Source organism: Topomyia yanbarensis, chromosome 1 (genome assembly GCF_030247195.1).
Source record: "Topomyia yanbarensis strain Yona2022 chromosome 1, ASM3024719v1, whole genome shotgun sequence".
Classification (NCBI taxonomy): domain Eukaryota; kingdom Metazoa; phylum Arthropoda; class Insecta; order Diptera; family Culicidae; genus Topomyia; species Topomyia yanbarensis.
In genome coordinates, this window is record NC_080670.1 from 73,572,449 (window position 1) to 73,596,188 (window position 23,740).

The 23,740-nt window shown below is 38.0% G+C and overlaps 1 protein-coding gene and 1 long non-coding RNA gene across 10 annotated transcripts in view; both read right to left on the reverse strand.

The window, feature by feature from the left end:
- The window catches only part of LOC131677939 (cilia- and flagella-associated protein 43), a 107,809-nt gene extending 101,512 nt beyond the window's left edge, over positions 1-6,297 (reverse strand). Inside the window, exons 1-3 of one of the 5 annotated variants that reach the window (XM_058958033.1) lie at positions 6,199-6,214; positions 5,663-6,106; positions 5,336-5,604 (exon numbers count right to left, since the gene is read on the reverse strand). In XM_058958033.1, the coding sequence (XP_058814016.1) occupies positions 5,336-5,604; positions 5,663-5,721 (328 nt within the window). In that variant the 5' untranslated portion in view covers positions 5,722-6,106; positions 6,199-6,214. Of the gene's footprint in view, positions 1-5,335; positions 5,605-5,662 lie in introns of all 5 variants that reach the window. The other 4 variants (XM_058958035.1, XM_058958034.1, XM_058958031.1 and 1 more) reach the window with 4 other exon arrangements.
- A 499-nt stretch (positions 6,298-6,796) lies between these two features.
- Positions 6,797-23,740, reverse strand: part of LOC131677943 (uncharacterized) — a 76,107-nt gene continuing 59,163 nt past the window's right edge. For 3 of the 5 annotated variants that reach the window (XR_009303494.1, XR_009303493.1, XR_009303492.1), the window contains 2 exons: positions 7,089-7,272; positions 6,797-7,030 (listed from right to left, as the gene is read on the reverse strand). This is a non-coding gene — a long non-coding RNA (uncharacterized LOC131677943). Of the gene's footprint in view, positions 7,031-7,088; positions 7,273-7,481; positions 7,533-7,624; positions 7,671-23,740 lie in introns of all 5 variants that reach the window. The other 2 variants (XR_009303495.1, XR_009303496.1) reach the window with 2 other exon arrangements.

Sequence of the window (23,740 nt, forward strand, 5' to 3'; positions counted from 1 at the left end):
CACTTGAATCGTGATGTTCCTGTTCGTGTGAGTGTTTCACGCGATTCTAGGAATTCAGCAAGCACACTCTCTATCATTATTTATCTGTGATATGTCTCTTAGATTTGTCAACATATAGCTCGTCGAATTCAACAAATTCGAACTACAAATGTTCTTCAACATGGATTTCAGATGTCTCCTCTTTGGTCATATTATGGTCTTCAATGAAATGTTCCTTTCCGTTGGTTTGAACATTTTTAAATCATTTCTATTCTAATCTATTCTAACCCTTACACAGCCAGTATTGAAAAGCATCCTGGAAGACACTACAGTTAGTCTAGTGTTTTTCTTGTCAATATTAATATTTGAAGCATATTTGCATATGCCGCAAATATTAAAACGGCCAGGCCTACTGTGCAGAGTTGGGTTTAAAGACGATTCAAAATTATATGGTAATTAAATTATTCATTTAATCAACAATGTAATTAACGAATCTTTTTGAATCTTAATAGAGGAAGAAACGAGGACAACCGTACCGACCGTTTCATTAAGGGGTATACAATAAATCGTTGGGAGTGACTTGGCTAAGAAGGTTAATGTCACTCCTTTGTTCCTTTGCGAACATTTTTAAATAATTTGACCAAAAAGAGCAGGCGACCTACCGTTACGAAATTTTCACTTTTTGATTATTCTAACTGGATAAACAAATAGCTGTCAAGAAAGAAAATCGAGAGGTGTCCAAAATAAGTTGATATAAATTTTTTAAGACAAATTTTAGACACCATTTATTTAAGATTTTTAGGTAAAACATTACGAAGAAACCTTTTCAAACATATAACATGCATAATACCAAATCAGAGAAACTAATTAAATCGATAAAAAAATTAATTGTACATTTAAATCCGATTTGAAAATGTATCATTTCCACCGGTTCCTCTTGGCTATCGTTGAAACATGAAACGTTTTTGGTGATATTTTTGAAAACTGTGGATTCTGTTTAATTTTAAACAATTAGAGATGAACTAATGATATTGAAACTTAATAGACAACCCAAGGAATGTAATTGCTGCATCAAACCAAACAAATGCAGAGAAACTTGGCAGTGTAGGAGGCAAACAGGGTCCAAAATATGTAGGGGTCCAAATTAGGTTGGGTACCCTAGCATCAGCAGACCCATGGTGGCCCAATTATGTTTTGGCCAAATCTAACCAGCTGTCATAACACAAGCTCTTGCTTCAATAGTCGACAATGGGGTCCAGTTGTGTGTGTATTTTTGTTTTACTTGGTAGTAAAGCTCTTACGCCGACCGAGCACACGTTCAATAGTTAGACCGTACTAACGATTTCGTCCATTGTGTGCCAGAGTGACGGATTCTGAACAGAAAGAACTCTGAACCCTACTCCTCTAATTTCCACCAAGGAGACCGAAGTTTGCCTGATCCCCCGAGTTCCATTTGAAATGACTACTTCGGGGCCTCTGTGCTCATGGACTTCACTGGTCGTGCTAGTTCGCTGGTATCATAACCGCAATATCAGTTCTACACGGTATGGTACACTTATGCGCTCTACTCAGCGTTGACCATTTGGATGCCGTGGTCGATCCAGCGATTCTGATTGGAGGATGGCTTCTTGTTCACTGGAACCCCGACGACGCTATACTGGGGGTTTGTCGCGTTCGGTGCTACTCGGCATAGTCCCGACGGTGAAGCTAGCCTACCTCGGCGGACAGTTGTCCGACGAAAGAATGTCTCCTGCAACAGGCGGACGCGTTATTCTTGCTTCGATGTAGTCCAGCAGAATTCCGACGAAGAGTTCCTCGGCAGTGGAAGATCTTCCAAAACCAATGCCCGGGCAGATGCCGAGGTCAGTCGTGCAATTCTGGGTGAAGGGTTGACTTCCAATTCACAAACGCCCCGACTACCTTTTGCCGGTGCTACTTCACGATCTACTCGATTCCTAGGCGGTGGGCCTAGCCTACTCCGACGGTGAAATTTCCCGACGTCGAAAGTTCTCTCGAAACCGTTATTTCAATGCCGGTCGGTTAGGTGTCGAAATCAGTCCTGCGATTCCAGGGGGAGGATGACTTCCGCTTCTCATGTGCCCCGACGATCTATCATCAACAATGCGTGCGCTCAGTCTAGTCCCCAGCGGTGGATCTAGCCTACTCCGGTCGCGCTTGCTGGTCTACTTTATCTCTCTTCAGCAGACTGACTTGTCGAGTGCTTAAGTCGGTCCGGCGATTCCGATTGAAGTGTAACTTTCGGTTCATCGGTGTCTCGACGATCCGAAGCAGTGTACTGCTACCTTGCTGGTCGTTGCTCCTCTCGCTATCTTGTTGCAACGCTGACATGATCTGAACAACTGGAAAGCATTCTCGCAGATAAATCCGTTCCGGAAACGGTTTGGAATTCTGAATGGAGTCTCAATCGGTTTCGGAATCGGTTGTTGCATTTTAGCAGGATTCCATACTGAATCCATTCATGATTTCGAATAGTTTGACTGGGCTGTATTCAATTTTTGGATTATCCATGCAGTACCTAAATTTTGGGTTATCCGAACTGTTACACAAATTTTGGGTTATCCGCTCGTTTCGTTAAAGGCACAAATCCCCGACTACATATCACGTATCCAAAAGTGCCATTTAAGCCAATATATTCTGATTCCATATGTTGGGTTATCCGCTTGTTACTCAAAATTTGAGTTATCTGCTCTATACCCAACGTTTGGGTAATCCTTCGACTACCCAACGCTTAAGTTCAAAGCGTGTTACCCGAAATTAAGAAGGTGCCAATTAGTTCATTTTGGGTAGGTTACTACCCAAAATTAGGTAACGGTTGGTAAGCGTGTAGGCAAGGACATTTTAGCCAGGAACGGCTGTATTATTTTTGCCGGCATTCTAGGAGAAATCTGCCACTCGGTGAAACCCATCCGAAAACCGGTCCGGAATTCTGCCTGGTTTCCGCCGTAATTCCGGATCAAATGGCACAACCGGATTTCGAGTCGGGCAGAATCTAGAAAGAATTTCGGATAGTTTGAGTGGGAAGCCAGACCACTAGAAATTTTGCCAGGTATTTATTTTTGCAGCCGGAAATCTGGAGGGAGTTCTGGCAGACACGTCCGAGCAGAAGGTAACGTCGAGTTGACTATGTTTCGTGGGGGAGAGGGTTTATTGCGATTTTCCTAACTACAGAACAGATGAAGCTTATGATGAGAACGTAAACTAATATAATTTCGTAGTACAAAAGTATTGAAAAAAATATTTATAATGAATTGAGCTCTATTAAAACTGTTTATAGTCAGAGCGCACCCAGAAAAAAAATTCGAAGGGGGGGGGGGTCTAAAATTTCGATTTTGAAATTAACATTGTCCAATCCATAATGCGTAATAACCTTTTTGCCTTTCTCGAATAGAAAGGTTATGTAATCACTCTGAAAATCGTCAGCCTAATCCCGGCCAATTTTTTTCGACTGACATAGGGTGTTTGGAGCTTAACATGTACGTAACTAGAGGTGTACGTAGAGGGGTTCCCCATTTGAACCCCTCTTAGATCATCCCTCATTACACCCCCCTCCGACCACCACCTCATCAATCCTTCGTATCTCCCCCTCACTCAACCACATCATCTTTATACCACCACTTTATCACAAGGCATACTAATGGCATTTTCGTTTTTGACAGTGCACTACACCGGTGTAGTCGGTGCTACACTCATTCAAACTTGGGTGTAATCAGTCTATCTCTTTCTTTGCACTACACCGGTGTAGCACAAAGAAAGAACGAAAACGCTCTAAATTAAGCTGGAGAGTGGTTCGTTCGTGGGTTTTGCAACCTCCTCACACACCCACCCCCGCATGCCAAAATAAGTTACCAGGAAGACAACAATGAACTAATGCTGATTAGGCCAACTAAGTATATTTTATTTTGTTTCAAGTGTGTCACCGTCGACACGTAGCTCATCAGGTTCGTGGCTGGCGAGCCAATGTGTATGGGTGCAAAGTGTACTAGGATGTAATAGACATTTTCACAATTATGTTGATTATTAGTTATAGTTTGGAGAAATGAAAAAGGCACAATTGCACCGCTAGAACAGGTATATTTTTATAAAAATCAGTTCTGGTGGTCAAATTTGCTTTGGTCTGATTTTGAGTTTGAAATTACTACAAACATTGAAATTAATTTTAACTTTCTCAACAAGTTAGACAATTTCGGGGGAGAGTGGGTCCGGACTACCAGGACCCTTCCGCTGGATCTGCCACAGTTTATAGCTTTTGAAATTTGCGATCAATTGCGATATATGATTATACATAGTGGACGGTGGGGAGTTGTGAACATAGTTTTGTTTTCGGAGCATAACTACCATAAATATTGGTCGATTTTCGATGTTAGGCCTAGTATTTGTTAAGGACACCTTAATACATCCACAGGCTGTAGCAATTCAAAAAAAATCATTGTCTTGTTTGAGATATGGCAGAATGCGTGAAATGCGTGGAATCGGCATTTTTTAGTTTGGAGGGGAGTTGTGAACCATCGCAAAAAGTAGAAGAGATGAAATATTTTTGTGATTTATTTTTAAGCTATAAAAGATAAATTTTAAGATATTTCTAAACTTAAGATGAGATGGAAAAGTGATCTGATTTGCAATTAGTCGGCGACAACATGATTCGCGCCAAGCCACTTAAATTCGCGGTAGTGGCACGGCGAAATTAAAATTGTGGCAGAATCCTGTTCTTCTAATAAATTTGAACATTTTTATATCATAATATGTATGATTCATCCCTGATTTTTGAATTATGATACTGTTCTACTTAAAAAAAATACTATAACCCACTGAAATGTATGGTTCACAACTCCCCACTAAGGGTGGTTCACAACTCCCCACTTTACATATCTTTGAAAAAAACGTATCTCCATCGACACACTAAAGGTTCTTCCAATTTTTGTTTGTTGATGAAAGCCAATTACCCAAGGAATGTTTTGCACTAATTTACTTTGAAATCAGTTACAAAACGGGACGCTACATACCACAAATATAACTGAGTAAAAAAAACTTTTTGTTCTGTATATTTAGTCGCTAGTTACCTAAACATAAAGAACATGAATTAATGCAACATTTGCTAATGAGAAAGTGACGTCATGACAGTAGAGACATTTAACAGTAGTTACTGATTTTTTTAATTTTTGGATCAAAAACTCCTCTGTGTGATATTTTCTTTGTTTTGAGCTCTTTATGTTTATGCTTGAAATGCGGTTAGAACTGCAGATGTGTTTATACAACTTATTTTTTCCGAAAATAAGCAATAAGAAAATCAGACAAAAAATTCGCAATACTGGTAGTTTTTTTTCGTTTTTCAACTTACCTCCTTCCAAAACATACAAAATGGAATTTTCCGGGTATCCTATGAGAAAAATTCTGGGCTTTGCACAGTTTTCAGCAAATCCGAAAATACTAAAGGTTCTGTGCCCTGCAATGCAGGACACCCCATCACCATTCGTTTTGTCTACTGCCCGGTAGAAAGTTTCTATTTTCGTTGAAAGATTCACCAGCAATATATGGCTGTCCATTGCTACTGCCAAAGCTACATCAGCTACAAAACAAGCTGCTCGGATATCTCGTACTTTAGACCAGCTAAAAAAGAAAACTGTTTTATAGTCTCAATATGTGACTTTTATTTTAGTATAATTACTTGGATTTCACGTTTGTCATGTGTTTCAGCGACATTTTGGCGACAAATTGATGGAACATTTTGCGCTTGGTTGACTTTGATCAATAAGCGACAATCGTTGCTACGGTGCCCTGCGTTGCCACGGTTTCAAGGTCAATAGTTTTTCAAATGCAACTGCAACACGTGATTCGGTCTAAAGCGGACCCTACACGAACAGAAATATTGACAATAAATCATATATTGATCAATATATTGATGGTGTAAGGTCATCATGAAAATATTGATTCTGTGAAATTTAAATGGGATTGATGGATTGAAGCAGTCTTGTCTATATATTTATTGACAATATTTCTGTCTCGTGTAGGGTCCGCTTAAAACTAGGTTTTCCAGTACACAATTCATGCTCCTAGTTACTTCAGAGCAAACAGGAACAAAAATGTTGGTTCTATTTACTCCGGTCGGCCTCTAAAAGAAGAAGAAGAAGTAGCGAATACAGAAACACTTTTCTCCCTGTTTACTCTGGAGTACTTCCAGTTTCTACTGGTACTAGAACGAACCTATTATCGTATAGGGTAACGACGATACACCTAGGCAAAACACCCACTGAAATTCAATAAATTGAAATGTTAGTAAATTACATTGAAATAATCATAACTAGTATAACATAAAGTAATGAATTGATAATTTTAAACGTGTTTCACATCTTCATTGAATTTGTTCTAAATCAGTAGGTTGTAACTATCTTTTAGATTCATTATAGCTATAGTCAACTGTTGTTACGGCATTTAATTAGCAAGAGACTGGAAGGTGAAGTATATTTTTCAATATTAAGAGCCATAGTACTCAAGGGAGAGCAAGGAGTTGAAGAAAAAGAAAGTTTAGAAAAGCGTGGAAAAGGTCATACGAGTAAGGAATCAGGATCTTTTGGCATTAAAAATGCGAATCACGTGAGTCTACGGCATATCCGGACAAGCGCAAAGTAACTTGTTAGCTCATGCTGTCGGAACCGACTATTATTAAAATTTACATATACCCATAAGCGCTACCCAAATATGAACGCATCAGATCAACCATCTTCGATCCAGTTAGTTTATTAAGGGGGAAGGGGATGGTAAGGTAAATTCGGTAAAAATGATATATTTGGAATTTTCCGGGTATCCTATGAGAAAAATTCTGGGCTTTGCACAGTTTTCAGCAAATCCGAAAATACTAAAGGTTCTGTGCCCTGCAATGCAGGACACCCCATCACCATTCGTTTTGTCTACTGCCCGGTAGAAAGTTTCTATTTTCGTTGAAAGATTCACCAGCAATATATGGCTGTCCATTGCTACTGCCAAAGCTACATCAGCTACAAAACAAGCTGCTCGGATATCTCGTACTTTAGACCAGCTAAAAAAGAAAACTGTTTTATAGTCTCAATATGTGACTTTTATTTTAGTATAATTACTTGGATTTCACGTTTGTCATGTGTTTCAGCGACATTTTGGCGACAAATTGATGGAACATTTTGCGCTTGGTTGACTTTGATCAATAAGCGACAATCGTTGCTACGGTGCCCTGCGTTGCCACGGTTTCAAGGTCAATAGTTTTTCAAATGCAACTGCAACACGTGATTCGGTCTAAAGCGGACCCTACACGAACAGAAATATTGACAATAAATCATATATTGATCAATATATTGATGGTATAAGGTCATCATGAAAATATTGATTCTGTGAAATTTAAATGGGATTGATGGATTGAAGCAGTCTTGTCTATATATTTATTGACAATATTTCTGTCTCGTGTAGGGTCCGCTTAAAACTAGGTTTTCCAGTACACAATTCATGCTCCTAGTTACTTCAGAGCAAACAGGAACAAAAATGTTGGTTCTATTTACTCCGGTCGGCCTCTAAAAGAAGAAGAAGAAGTAGCGAATACAGAAACACTTTTCTCCCTGTTTACTCTGGAGTACTTCCAGTTTCTACTGGTACTAGAACGAACCTATTATCGTATAGGGTAACGACGATACACCTAGGCAAAACACCCACTGAAATTCAATAAATTGAAATGTTAGTAAATTACATTGAAATAATCATAACTAGTATAACATAAAGTAATGAATTGATAATTTTAAACGTGTTTCACATCTTCATTGAATTTGTTCTAAATCAGTAGGTTGTAACTATCTTTTAGATTCATTATAGCTATAGTCAACTGTTGTTACGGCATTTAATTAGCAAGAGACTGGAAGGTGAAGTATATTTTTCAATATTAAGAGCCATAGTACTCAAGGGAGAGCAAGGAGTTGAAGAAAAAGAAAGTTTAGAAAAGCGTGGAAAAGGTCATACGAGTAAGGAATCAGGATCTTTTGGCATTAAAAATGCGAATCACGTGAGTCTACGGCATATCTGGACAAGCGCAAAGTAACTTGTTAGCTCATGCTGTCGGAACCGACTATTATTAAAATTTACATATACCCATAAGCGCTACCCAAATATGAACGCATCAGATCAACCATCTTCGATCCAGTTAGTTTATTAAGGGGGAAGGGGATGGTAAGGTAAATTCGGTAAAACTGATATATTTTTTTAAATTTGTCGAGGTGATACAGAGAGTGTTAGTAAATTGTCATATAATGATGCCACAACTAAACGATATTTTCTCAAAATTTCATTGTAAAATACTGAGAATTGAACGAGCGACAGCAAATCTTCGAGGAACCTCGTCGAAAACATGTTTTGCGGTGTAAATCGTTACTCAAAATCTACTAGACCAACCGTTTTAAAATTTTGCGCAGTTCTTCACATTATACACGCTTTTATTTTTTGCTCGAGTTTCATTTTTTTGTGAAAAGCTCCTGTAGTTACGGCTAATCATATGAAGAAGAACTGTGCAAAATTGGTCCATTGATCATTTTTCGAGGTTCGTCCTGAAGATTCACAGTCACTCACCAGATTTTCTATTCCTTATAATAGAGTTCGCTCTTATATACTAATCAACTTAGTTCGACGATTTGGAAAATGTCTATGTGTGTATGTATGTGGCAAACTCTTGTTCGTGTTCTCAGTAATGGCTTAACCGATCTTATCCAAACCAATTACCTGATACACAGTAATAACTCTATAAATTTGTTTTTGGTTCTAATGTTTAGTTTCCTAGATATGAATAATTGAGTGTAGAAAAAGTTCTTTTTCAGTTTTTTTGGATTACTTTCATCGGGGGTTACTTTACGCCATGGGGGATACTTTACGGCAAAGTTAAAGAATGATACTTGATCTTCTAGTTCAAATTTAACTTTATGTTTTGACAAAAGCTAAACATAGTGTTATTCGCTGGTTCAACACAAATATATAAAACTTGAATATAAGTTTAAGAGAATGCTTGCAAGTAATCGTAATAGGCGATGAAACTAAAACATAAAATATACGGAAAAACAATGTAACTTTAATTCTCTTGGAAAAGTGCGATATACTATTAAAATTATTAGATAAGAGGATATAGATTATATTTGCCAAAGAAATTTAATCAATTGAATCAAAACAAAATTTGAAATCTTATTTGACAATTAAAATAAAATAAAATTAAGATTTCATAAGACAACATCAAAATGTTATATCGTTTCTTGTTGAAAAAATTCTAAGGTAGTTTGCTGGCACTTCAAACGCTGTTAATTTGAAATTTTACCCTAAATCGGCTTTTTTCAGATCTGAGTGTTTTAAGTGTTATTCGAAATTCTGATAGGCTCTGTACTACATATCTACACTGAAAATCTGTAAAATCTGTATTTTAGCCAAAAATCTGTAATCTGTGTATACAGAATCTTGGTCGTAAATTGTCTAGAAAAAATTGTAAAACACAGAATAATCTGAATAAGTGGTAACCCTGTTTCTCTGGAGTGCGCGCCGAATTTATTTGAGAACATCACACATAATTTAAAGAGCAATAGAGCGCGGTCTCTCGCACCCAACCCATCGCCTTGAAATTCGTTTATTTAGCTCCGAAAGAAAGAGCGTTCTGTTTTTTCTGTGGTCTGTGATCATTGTATGCATAAAACTGGCGCTCCTATACATCATTGAAATGATGCCTGGTGGCAGTCATGGAATATATTGCTTCGAGCTGACACAACGTAGCAACTACTACGAGGTCAGAAAGCAAACTAACGATTTTGTTCTTATGTGCTGCTTTTATATGTGTGTCGATGTTCATTGGATGGTAAAGAGGCGGTCCCAGCAACACTCGCTGCTTGGTTGAATTGCTCGGACCAATCAGTGCTGATAATTACCACTTTCACAAAATACAGTCCTCCCTGCTTCACCCTCCTTGGCTATTAGCTGGGAAGGAGATCAAGGGTTGTGCCGGTTATCCTTCCCTGTGAGGGCGATTTGGTGCGTATGGATCCTCTACGGTTAGTCGGAGAAGTGAAACCTCATTGGTAATTAGCTTACCCCGACGGCGATCCAGCACCACAAAACAAACGAGCACCTGAACCACGGGCCGGCACTTTCTGACGGGTTTTGTTTCCATCGCGTACGCGCGCTTCACAACTGTTCTTATGGCGGTAAACTATCGCGAAAATTATCGACGACTTCTTCTCGTTACCATTGTTCGTTACTAACTAATTTATCCTTGCGATGGCCGACTTGCACCTGACCATAACAAAAACGACAAACCACCTCGGAGCAAAGCTGTCATCGCACTTGCAGCATACCCAACAAACATTTATCAGCAAAAGGAGAACGGTGACCTAACTAAAAAAGCGTTTTTTTTAAATATTCGTGTAAATTTAATGATTTTTTATGAAGAAAAACCAATGCAGTGTATTTCAGATACTTGCCGTAATGCTTTTGTCAGATATTGTCAGATTCCATTAGATTTTTAAAAATGTGCGACAACTTTACTGCAATTACGCTATATAGGGTAGACGAGCTCTTATTCATTCATATTTTGATTGTAACTCTTCTTACTAGGGTTGCCACCCCTCCGGGTTTGACCCGGAGACTCCGGTTTTCTGGAGCGATCTCCGGGCCTCCGGGTTTTACATCAATTTCTCTGGGTTTGGTTGGAAGAAGCATAGTATCAATTTTTTTGGAATTGATTCTTTACAACATATTTAAAAAGTCATAGTTAACTATTACTCTGGTTCAGAATTATTTTTCCCAACGAACCCTTCGTTTCAATGTGGCGAAGATGAGTTCACCAAATATTGCTGATTTGATTCACAAAGCAATGAAAACGAAAAACAAATAAAATTTACTATAATTTAAGGTAATATTTCGCTGATACGTCTCCCAACCTTTGAACGGAACGGATCGTTATATTTCACAGTGGTGTTCGGTGTGTAAATTTCAGTGAGTGAAGGTCATCCTTTGTTCGTTCGTTAGCTGCCGTTCTGCTGGTGCCGGCAGTAAATCCAGTACATTGTTTTCGCTGGTGCGGAACAATCGACGTTGTTTGCAGATAAGTTTTGCTTTATTTTTTTCCTCGTTTGCTTTCTTTCATTTTCCCCACTTTTACTCTACCTTGTAATCAAATAATTAGACACATTCCCATTTATATAACGCTCTGCCCTCGTGCTTAAATGGCCGAGGGCGAAATACCATCTGATGTAATCATGGAAGTCCCTGATCCCCCTAATACTCGCATTGCTTCCCGTATAAAGCAGTACCCAGAAGGTTCCTCTGGACCATGGGTGGTATATTTTCGGACCGGAGAGAAACCGGTTAATATATTAAAACTTTCTCGAGATCTGACTGCTAATTACCCGGCCGTAACTCAGATAACACGTGTTCGGGCAAACAAGATACGTGTTCTAGTGAATGATCTCGGCCAGGCAAACGCGATTGCTTGCTGTGAGCGCTTTACGCGGGAATTTAAAGCGTACGTGCCTTGTGTGGCCGTAGAAATCGATGGGGTAGTGTCCGAACCCGGCCTGAAATGCAAAGAACTGTTGGATCACGGGGTTGGCTGCTTTAAGGACCCCTCTCTTGAACAGATTAAGATCTTGGAATGCAAACAATTGTATACCGCAAACACCGAGGGAGGTAAGACTACCTACTCTCTATCAGGCTCGCTTCGGGTGACATTCGCCGGATCCTCTCTTCCCAACTACATCCTCCTTGACAAGGTTCACCTGTTTGTACCGCGGGTCATGAGCTGCAGCACTTGCAAGCAGTTGGGCCACACAGCCACATATTGTGGAAATAAGAAACGATGCGGCAAATGCGAAGGAGAGCATGAGGATGACTCTTGCGACAAAGAAACTGAAAAGTGTATTTGCTGCGGGGGCCCTTCGCATGCTCTTAAATCATGCCCTGCGTACAAGCAGCGCGGGGATAAAATTAAGCGCTCCCTTAAGGAACGCTCGAGGCGTTCTTATGCAGAAATGCTAAAGAATGCTTCGCCATCTGTCCTGTCCGAAAATCCCTATGCTGGTTTGGCTAACGTTGAGCAAGAATCTGATGACCCACGAGAGGGAACATCTTTGGTTAACCCAGGGAATCCAGGAAGAGGAGAAATCCAGCCTCCCCTACATTGTCTCGTAAGGGTGCTAAGGTGTCGTCCACTCAGAGTGCGCCAACTACAATCAATAAATCCAACGGAAGTGATGCACAAAAGCCGAAGCAATTTGCTCCAGGACTTGGAAATATTAATTCTAACAAGGAGTACCCACCACTTCCAGGGACACCAAAAACCCCAAGTGACATAGTGGACTTAATTTTCACAGCTTTCATTGTTACTGATCCTCTTAAACCCTTCTGATTCCGTTTTCTCCCTATAGTGCGAACATTTTTGAAGCAGTTGACTACTAAATGGCCCCTCCTTGCAGTGATCGTATCCTTCGATGGCTAAGTCATCGAACGAGGTCACCGATTCGATCACTGTTCTACAGTGGAACAGCAGAAGTATCCTCCCGAAAATCGATTCCTTTAAATTTTTACTAAATAGTTTAAAATGTGTTGTTTTCGCATTATGTGAAATTTGGTTAACTTCCGATATAAATCTCAACTTCCACGACTTTAATATAATTCGTCTGGATCGAGAAAACCCCTATGGAGGAGTACTTTTGGGGATCAAAAAGTGCTATTCTTTCAACCGAATTAACCTCCCTTCGACACCAGGCATTGAAATTGTCGCTTGTCAAGTTTTAATCAAAGGTAAAGACCTTTGCATTGCTTCCATCTTCATTCCTTCTAGAGCCTCGGTAGGGCACCGAACGCTTTGTAATATCACGGAATCCTTACCGGCACCACGGCTAGTTCTGGGAGACTTTAACTCGCACGGTACGGTATGGGGCTGTCTTCATGATGATAATAGATCAACATTAATCCAAGATCTTTGCGATAATTTCAACATGACCATCTTAAACACGAGAGAAATGACGCGGATTCCTACACCACCAGCACGCGCAAGCGCGTTGGATTTGTCGCTTTGCTCTACATCGCTACAGTTAGATTGCATGTGGAAGGTGATCCCTGATCCCCACGGTAGCGATCATTTGCCTATCGTGATTTCAATTGCTAACGGTTCAAGACCATCGAAAGCAATCAATGCCTCGTATGACCTCACACGGAACATTGATTGGAAGAGTTACGCGACCGCGATATCCGTTAAAATCTAATCCACTCAAGAACTTCCTCCGGAGTAAGAGTACAGGTTTTTGGCTGGCTTGATTCTCGACAGTGCGAATCAAGCTCAGATTAAACCAGTACCGAATACCCATGGACGGTCTCTCACCTTGTGGTGGGACAAAGAGTACTCAGAGCTGTACGCGGAAAAGTCCACTGCATATAAGGCCTTCCGGGAAGACGGGTTACCCGCTAGCTATCAACAATACGCGTCGTTAGAAAGGCGAATGAAGAGTCTAATGAAAGCCATAAAACGCAGTTATTGGCGCCGGTTCGTCGACGGGTTAACGAAAGAAACAGCGATGAGCACTCTTTAGGGTACGGCTCGACGTATGCGTAACCGTAATAGTACCAACGAGAACGTGGAATATTCAAACCGTTGGATATTCGCTTTCGCCAAGAAGATCTGTCCGGACTCTGTCCCGGTACAGAAAACGTGCCGCACCGCGTCCCCTCACAATAACGCGAACGAAACACCGTTTTCGATGGTGGAGTTCTCACTTGCTCTCTTATCGTGCAACAATAACGCCCCAGGGTTAGAAAGAATCAAATTCAACTTGCTGAAGAATCTGCCTGACACTGCAAAAAGGCGTTTGTTGAATTTATTTTACAAGTTTCTTGAGGGTAACATTGTCCCTTATGAATGGAGGCAAGTGAAAGTCATCGCCATCCAAAAACCAGGAAAACCAGCCTCCGACCACAACTCGTATGGGCAGATTGCAATGCTGTCCTGTATTCGGAAGTTGTTCGAGAAAATGATCTTGTTTCGCCTCGACAATTGGGTTGAAGCAAATGGCTTACTGTCAGATACACAGTTTGGCTTCCGCAAAGGCAAAGGGACGAACGATTGCCTTGCGTTGCTTTCTACAGAAATCCCTATGGCCTATGCTAACAAAGAGCAGATGGCATCAGTCTTCTTGGATATTAACTTACGTTGACTCAGTTTCTATCAACATTCTGTCAGAGAAGCTGCTTCCGATCATCCCTTCAACAATCCTGCCTGCATCCTTGAAAGCATTCAAAGAGTTTGGATGCGCATGATATTGGACAGATACAACGTTATGTATTTCTTTTCATACATCCAAAAATTTACAGATATTTCAGTTACGGTATAACAAATAAGATGAAATATGCATTCGATGAACCAACCAAATATTTCTGCAGACCATCTAGAAACATTCCTTATTTTAAATTGCGTTTGCGTTAAGCATGATATCACTACAAACCATTCCAAGTTTTGAAACAAAAACACATAGATTTTTTAAGAAAATAACGAAATTTCCATTACCAATTTGATTGTAAGCCCTTTCATTCAAGATCTAACTATTGAAATAAACTATTAAAAGAACTGTTAAAAATCTGATCAATCGGTTCATCGGTTGCAAAGATATCGTGCGCATCACTAATGCTACTGTAATGAAATGGTTCGGTATGACGGCCGGCAAATCAATCCATTTTTGAATGAAAATTTGAATGAATGCATCACTCTTTAGCAGTGTTTTGAGTATGGCGTGGACTATATATCTAAAAAAATCACGTAAACATATCAGTGAGCCTGAAGATATATAGTCCATTGATCTGCAAATCAGTTGGAAAAGCACAATCTGCATTCACTACTCACTCCAAATGTTTGCCGATCAAGATATTTCCTACAGAATTTCATTTGGAGAATTTAAGTCTTATGGAATAAATTACAAATCTTTTTTCCCGGGATTCCCGAATCCCGGGAATGAGAAAACACAATCTCCCGGGAATCGGGAATCCAGGGAAATTCAAAAATCTCGGGATTCCCGGGAAATAAATTCCCGGGATGGAAGCTCTACTTTAGCGAATTTGTTGAGACTTTATTGTAGTCATGAATATTAACCTGAGAAAATTCACCATAAATACTTCTTGGACGATATACCGTCAAAATTATTTTATCAAATGATGCGCTGTTTAACGTTTGTAAACCTCCGAAATTGGCGGTGAGGCTATCTTGACCTTAAATCACTGTTTTTAAACATTTGACCTATACATATAATTGATCATACAACAAAAATCAAATGCTCATCAAAATCGATCAGAACCTGCTAGAATCGAATGGAAATCGTCATTTTTCATAAATTTCTCTCTACATTCGGAAAGTGTTATCCTCGTTATTAATCATATTATGTTTTCGTCTCAACTCGACGCATTCCCAAAATAAAAACCTGTTTTAATCCACCTAGTGGTGCAATTGTGCTTATCTCATTTGTCCAGACTACGATTCCATGGCTGGTTATGTTCAATACAATGGTGGAAATGAATATTACATGTTCAGTACGATTTGCACATACGTACAATGGATCGACAGCCACGATCCTGAGATACTATGTGATACTGAAACATCGCTTGAAACCAGCGGCGGATCATGGAGAAAGATCCGGGAGGTCCAGGTCCTGCCGAAAATTTTCAACTTGTTAAGAAATTTAAAAACTAGTTTTAATTTTAAAGTAGCAACCCCTCACTGCATACTCCCTCCGGGCCGGTATGATTGACGATTTTTGAGTGATTGCATAACCTTTCTATATGAGAAAGGCAAAAATGTACCAAAGTCCAAAGAAGTCAATTTTTGTCAAACATCTCAATGTTTCATGCATTTTAAAGTCATTTGGCATCAAAAATACAAATTTGATTTTGAAAAATTTTCATTTCAGTTTATATGGGAATTTGCTGTGTGATTGCACTCTTCAACTCGTAACTCCGGAACCGGAAGTCCAGTCAATAAAAAATTCAATAGCAGCCGATGGGAAGGTTGTACCTTTTATTTGAGACTAACTTTGTGCAAATCGATTCAGCCATCTCTGAGAAACAGAGGTCACATTTTTTTCCACATATACACATACACACACATACATACACCCACAGACATGTTCCGATCTCGACGAACTCAGTCGATTGGCATATGACACACGGCTCTCTGGGTCGGGATTAGATTGACGAATTTTAGAGTGAATGAGAAAGGCAAAAACATTTTCAGCAAATGTTGAAAGTTATGCATTTTTTGGTGAGCAGTTCTATGTTTCATAGACATTAAATCAATTTTAACTTCGCTTCCTATTAAATAAAGACCCTTATTACAGTACATTTCTACAAAAACGAGCTCAATTTGAAAATAAATCTGAGGATTATGATTGATTACAGAACTCTGGAATTTTCTATTCAAATTTTTTCAGGCAGGAATTTAATATTGATGCTATTAGACAACTGTGAAATCAAGACCAATAGATCAGTTACATATCAGCACCCCATTCCGACAATTTATCAAAAGTCCTCATGATGTTTACAACAACAGGTTATCGATCTACGGATCAGATAATTGTTATTGTAATATTGAATTAAATCAGTCTGCATCAATAAATTTTCAACTTAAATCCAATTTTTTTTTGGTTGTGGTGTTAAACCCCAAAACCTTCTCTTGACTACGCCGTTGCTTGGAGTTATTTATTTCGCTTTTCATTTTCCGATATGTTTCAGATCGATCCGATAGTTATAAGTTAGAAAAATTGCAGTCAGAAGGTTCGCACAAATGAACATTTTTGCACTGATAAGTTATCAAGTTCCTTCCAGACAACTTGGAAGTGTTCGGTGATTATTTCTAGCGGTTGTAGATAGTAAAATAAAATACAAAATTCGTTTTATCGAAATAATGTTTGGCTTATTTCAATGGATTATTACTATCTTAAACAATAAATAGGCGACAAAGAGTAATCAACAAACAATAAGCCATAACTTTTAAAGTATTCAAAATAGATATTTGAAGTCTTCAGTAAAGTTATTCGCAAATGTAAGAGCTACAAATTTGTAGAAGGCTTCATTTCGATATAATCACTTCCAAGAAAATTTGTGAAAATATCTCACTCATAAGGGGATAAATCAGCAAAAGCAATTGCCTCCATTAAATTCTCCGAAGATACTATTGACCTAGAATAAGCCGTTTTGGCCTTAATAATAGATTACATGTTTTTGGTCATATTTCTCTTTTGATAATAGTCCGATTTCAACAATCTATAGCTTGTTAGAAAGGTATTCGTTAAAGCTGTCTAAAAACATATAAATTGTTGATCTATATTGTCAATATTTGCAGATAATTCAAAAAACTGCAAAAAACGCCATTTTTACGCATTCAAACATTCATATCTTGGAAACTAAACATCAGAATCAAAAACAAATTGATAGCGTTCTTACTGTTTTTAATTATTTCATTTAAAATTGGTTTGGATAAGATCGGTTCAGCCATCGCTGAGAAACACGAATGATAATTTGTCCGTTACATACACACACAGACACACACAGACATTGTCCCAAATCGTCGAGCTGAGTCGATTGGTATATAAGACTCGGCCTTCCGGGCCTCGGAAAAAATCTTGAAAGTTTGAACGAATTCTATACATTTCTTTTATAAGAAATGTAAAAATGTGTTCATACAAATATTGAACAGCGAAATCAAAATGGAGCATGCAATTTAGATGATTTCGTTGTTTGCTAAGGATGAGACAGAATTGTATGTAAAAAGCCAGTTGTTTTTTTCGAGCTAGAGGGTTATCCGCATATTTGCAAGGAAAACTGTCGCGATAAAACGCCACGAAAGATTTTACTAGATTAAAAGCTCGATATTTCAAATTTAATTGAAATAATGTAATACTTTGGTAATACATTTAATTTCGGAAGTTGACCGACAGATGTTGCTGCTGATTCTTAGCGCGCATGACGATTGCATGCATGCTATGATGCTACTGACCATCAGGAATTCGTCTGATTGGGAGCTCGAACATTCGGCGAATATCTTATAAGATCAGCGTCTTACTCTATCAACCGCCAAACCAGTATGTGATTGGAATATGTTATGAGAAATCAATTGAATCAAAAATACCGGTGGTTTTAAATACGAAAATACAACACATTTTTATAAACTTTTCTATAAAACAGGGACGAAAAGCTTTCAATTTGATTGTTATAATCTTTCAATAATACTTTCGCCATGTTTATATCAATGATATTTACAGAAGAGCGAATAATAATTCCCACTTTTAACTAGCATATACCCGGGCTTACTCTTTGCATGCATGAATTGTTCTAAATATTTACTGGTCTACCAAGGTGCATTGCTATCAGGCTTTAAAATTTTTTTCGTTATATAACAGTTACATTCTATCAAAAACAAATTTAATGGCGTTTTCGTTTTTTCTTGGTGCTACACCGGTGTAGTGCAAAGAAAGAGATAGACTGATTACACCCAAGTTTGAATGAGCACCGACTACACCGGTGTAGTGCACTGTCAAAAACGAATATGCCATAAAATGTAGCAAATACAAATATGTATTTGGACGTAGATTTTTGTGATATTGATTTGAATATTTCTAAGCAACGGTATTCTTTCTACCGTGAACGAATTAGAAGTAATTTGAAAAGCCATATTTTCTGGGAAGCTTGTGAAGCCCTCTGCCATTCGATTAAGCGGTGTTCGGAACAAAGTCACTCTTTGTGCCGGTCAAAGGTATATGAGTCATCACATTGTTAGTGGTATGCGATAATTCGAGCAACACGTGAAAATTCAAATTTGCATAAGCATGCCAGTGTGAGTTTGACCCGCACCTTCCAAACAACAAGTGTGTCGGTTCTTGCGCGTAGTTCATCTACTGTACCGTACTTCCAACAAAACGTATTACTATGGTGACCACGGAACCATAACGTCATGGCTGGTTGCAGCAGTACCACTGCTACAATAAACGCTTTCCCGCGTCAGGTCCACGCATCGTGGCATGAGAGATACGGCGATTGTTTACGTTCTGTTAGTATACTGGCGAAGTCGATCTAATAGGGGCTCCCGTTCATAAAACCCCCTCGTGATATGAGTTTAAATGGTACAAGAATGGGACATAGCTCGAAACGGTGACATTCTCTGGCAGGTTCCAGTGAAATGAAAATGTCAATTAATATCATTCTAAATTAAACTTCGTCCGGAGCAAGTGCAGCCCGCGCGCTTTGACCGGTCGTTCCAATTTTGCTTCATACGAACGATGATCTCAACAGGGAAGAGCACCGCAAAAGCAACACATCGCTTATTTCGAGAAGCTGTTTTCGTTTATCTTTATTCCAAGATAAAGAGTGATAAGACTGGAACCAACGATGTCATCTGAATCCTATTAAGTACGTATTGTGACTTAACTGTGTGATGTGCCGGTAGTGTTTTAATGCGACTTGCTACTTAAATATTGTTTACACTGTACTGTATGTATTGCTAATTGATGTATCAAGAATATGTTATAAGAATGAGGTGCTATATGTTATATAAAAACCCTAATAATAGCTGTGCCTATGTCGCCGTATGACTAAAACAATCTGTTCTTATCTATGCAATTAGCTTAAATAGTACAGTGAGAGTTGACTTATTCCATTTGTTAAATGCTCCAAACTTATTTTAAAAAGGTGAACTATCTTTAATAAAGCAATTAGGCTTGGTGTTAATCGACGTACGGAATTGGTGGATAATTGGAACTACTATAAACATTTTTTTCTACATACACTAAGAAATAAAACATTGCAGAGTTATCATGTTTTATATTTCATTCTCGATGCATACTCAAACTCCATTTTAAAAGCCGAGAATTTTCCGAGAATATTCTCCTCGCGAAAGTCTGAAGTAAATATTGATGCATTGACAGGATGAGCAAGAAGAAGGTTCTCTTGGGGTGGGGGGGGGGTCGGGTTGGGTGTGTAAGGGTTTCAGCAAAAAAAAAATTACTTTTCCAGCGATTTTTTTAACTTTGGGTGAAGCGAATTGAGCATACACACCAAAAAATAACGAAAATTAAACGACATGTAAATCAATACGAATGTAAATATACAAAGCTTTAATTAAAAATTTGATTGAAAATTAAGTAGAATTCGATGCACTCAATGAGAGCATCAGAAAGCATGTGATTTTACACTTTCGTTCCTGAAATATTACATGTTATTTATTTTACGGCAATATGGGATTAAAAATACATTCAAGAGCAACTACTAAAACATGATTGTATGTTGTCATCCGCACTAGCATTTCTTCCCTACGCTCACACTTTTCATGCACACACATTGTTTGAATATTAGTAGCTTTCTGTCAAAGGAAATTGAAGCTCATAGTTGAAAATTCGAGGAAAACGTGGAAAAAGCTATTTTGTGTTTAGTGGTAATCTTCATTAAACAAATCTGAACTATTTTTGAAAACTTCAATAACTAAAAAAATATTTTTGAGTAGCCTGTTACAATCAGTTCACTGCAGATGTGAATTGATTTAGTGGAGTAATTCGGAAGTTTGGTAAAATACTTGCCCGCCTAAAGACGGTGTTGGTCACCTGAGCGAATTTTTTTTTTAATCTTTAGTGATTACTTATCGTACCGTAACTAGCATTATGTGCTATTTTAGCTGAAAAGAAGCATGTTTTAAAAACTTTTCGTTTTTTAAACATGCTGCAGCTTTTGAGCGTATTAAAGTGAAGAGCCTATTTTAGTCGTGTTAGGGAGGGCGCCTCACCATATCATTAATTACTCGTAATGCAATTGATGCAATGCGTATAAATCGGCACCAATATGTTTACTTTCTTCTTATGAACCATTATGATAACAAAAATCTCCTTGCAATTTGAACCAATGCCTTGAACAAAGATGGCTAACGCCGCTTTAGCCGACGGCTTCACATGGTTAGGGTGAAAAGAGACTCATTACCCTAAGTGAAGTTTTTAAATTTCATCAGTTATTTCCGGCGAGTTCAAAGCTATTCTACAAATGACTAAATTTTTCGATAGCGCGCGAAAAGAAATTTCCGTAGTCGTATATGTAATATACGTAACCGCAAACAAAACTTGTTTTTTTTTTGTTTGTTTACTTCGGAATTTCTCCTGAAGAATTTCGAAAATTCGCTTTTGAATACGAAGTGGGAACCGAATTTAAAATGTCGGAACATTGAGGCTGGAAAATAATGACAAGTATCGATTGATATTAACATACATTTAAAATTCTGTGATGGAGCCAACAGTCTGCTCATTTATGCAACGCATTCTCTGTTACACGATCTTCTTAAATCTAAAAGAAATAACATGATAAGTGAAACCATCGCCAGCAGACCCTGGACTCCCCTACTATAAATTAGAAGTCAAGAATTAAACAACCAAAGCACTACAAAAATACTTTTTACAGTTTAGGTAATTTGCGTTCTGATGGAGTTAAAAATATAAGCAATAAGGTTTGAACAAAATAAGAAGTGAAAAAATCGCGATTTTGACTTTTTTCACAAAAATTACTATAACTTTGCGAATTTTCAACCAATTTGAAAAAAATCAAACGATTCTTAAAGTTGAAAGAATGGTCTTGAAACGGTATGAAATGGAATTTCGATATTTTTGAAAAAGTGCAAATATTTTGAAGAGTGTAAGTTTAAAAATCGTGTATTGAAAAATACCACAAAATGGGGTGGAAAGTGAGATGAACAAATATTTCTGACCAGTAATACATGGGTAACATGCAACGTTACTGTTACAGCAATTATTATGAGCAAATTATACTTGCTATATTGCTTTGAAAAACTATAAAAAAAACAATATTGATAAATGAGAACGATTTTTTGTTCCGCTTCAAAAATAAAATGAAATAAATTGAATAAATGATTAAAAACGATTATATAATACTAATTGTTACTTGCGTAGTAAAACAACTGGTATTTAAACTGTTATTGTCACGAATCACATTTTCACTGACAGCACGAAACCTGACTTAATACTAACTGCAACCGTACATTGGGGTACAAATGTACCCCACGCTAACTCTGACACCTGCTTCCACAAAGGCTATAAGCAAACTGGCTATACCATCTTTTCCTACTCTTACTAGGAACTCTAAATTGAATTATGGTTAGGGTCCCAGATCGTTAAATGCCGAATTCTCGTCTTCACACGGTTCCAAAGAAGCCGTGGGGTACATTTTTACCCCAGTGCAACGTTCTAGGGCTAATAATAAACATAAACAACTCAAAAATGCTGATACTTTGACTCAACTATTGAACCTAGATTGTAAATGAAAATCATCCGGAAGAACCAGAACATCCGTATATCTGCTCAAGTCATGAACCTAGTCCTAGAACTGAAATTTTTTACGGATCTTCCGGAAAGTTTCTGCGAAACCAATAGGGCCCTTGTTACGGCCACAAATACGATTTCTTTGTAACTAATTCTTTTCTTTCCGGATTTCCGGATGGTCATTATTTGACCAATAGCATCGATTTTTCACTCCAAACTACGAATTTTTGGCAATTCTACGTGAACAAATGTTTTCAAATTCTAAACTAGATTAATGAATTGGCCAGTTTCACGGATGTTCCGGATCTTTCGGACGAATTATTTTCACGTAGAATCCAGGGTCAGTATTTGAATCAATATCATTTCAGATGGGATTTTATATAAGCTTTCAAGAATATTACAAAACATTGGGATCAGTTTCATTTATTGACCACATTGTCGTTTCTTCGGTATTATGAGAAATACTATTCTACCGCCGGAATCGATATCGAAATCGTAATGAGGAGCACCCAAGATCGATCTATCATGTACAAAACTGACATGTTCATTCTCATTTTTGTTTTGTTTGTGTTTATTATTAGTGTTCTGTCAATAAACCTGTGATTTATGATGACGATTTTGCATACATCTATGTATACCAAACATAACCCCATTCGGCACCGATTATCACTGGCCAACCACGTCAAAACAATAATATTTATCAGAAACTGAAAATTGAGACTCTAACATATAATTTGGGAACAAGTTCATATAAATTGTGTCTTAAAACTGAGTTCTAAATCGGAGTCAATATGACCCGTTAACATCTTATTCGTAACTTTTTTACAGCCCTTCAGGAATATCCTAAAATTCTAAACTCTATTGAAAATCGTTGCTCTTCTTGAAAGAGGAAAAGTCAATAATTCAAAACTTCTAGGTGCAAAATTTGAAAAGTTATCGAAGTTTGAAAGTTTATTTTGGGTCATATTGAACCTAACACCTAAAGAAGGTTAAAGCAAAATATGTGTGTGCACGAAAACAAATCGATTCATAACTGAAAACAGAGAATGGCTTCAGAAAACTATTTCATTTTCTTGTTGTAAGGTTCCATCGCACGCTGGACGTCCTATTGAAATTTCGGAGGAGGAAGCAAATTTGGCAAAAGAAAAAAAAAAAAATTCAAAATCTTAGGGAAACCATTCATGTTATTGCATTATATCCAATTCAGATTGTTCAACATAGTGCTGGTAATTCAGTTGACTCCAAGATTATGAAAGTTGTTTCAGAGTGTTCAGGAAAGCCGTAGAAGCCAATCACACTTTGATATTTAAGACCCGTAACAAAATTAAAAAGCATTCTCCTGAAGAAGGTCCTACGATGTTTAGTGAGGCGAACTTGGCTAGAAGGCAAAACGAGCTAATGCTAAACTTGCATGTTTT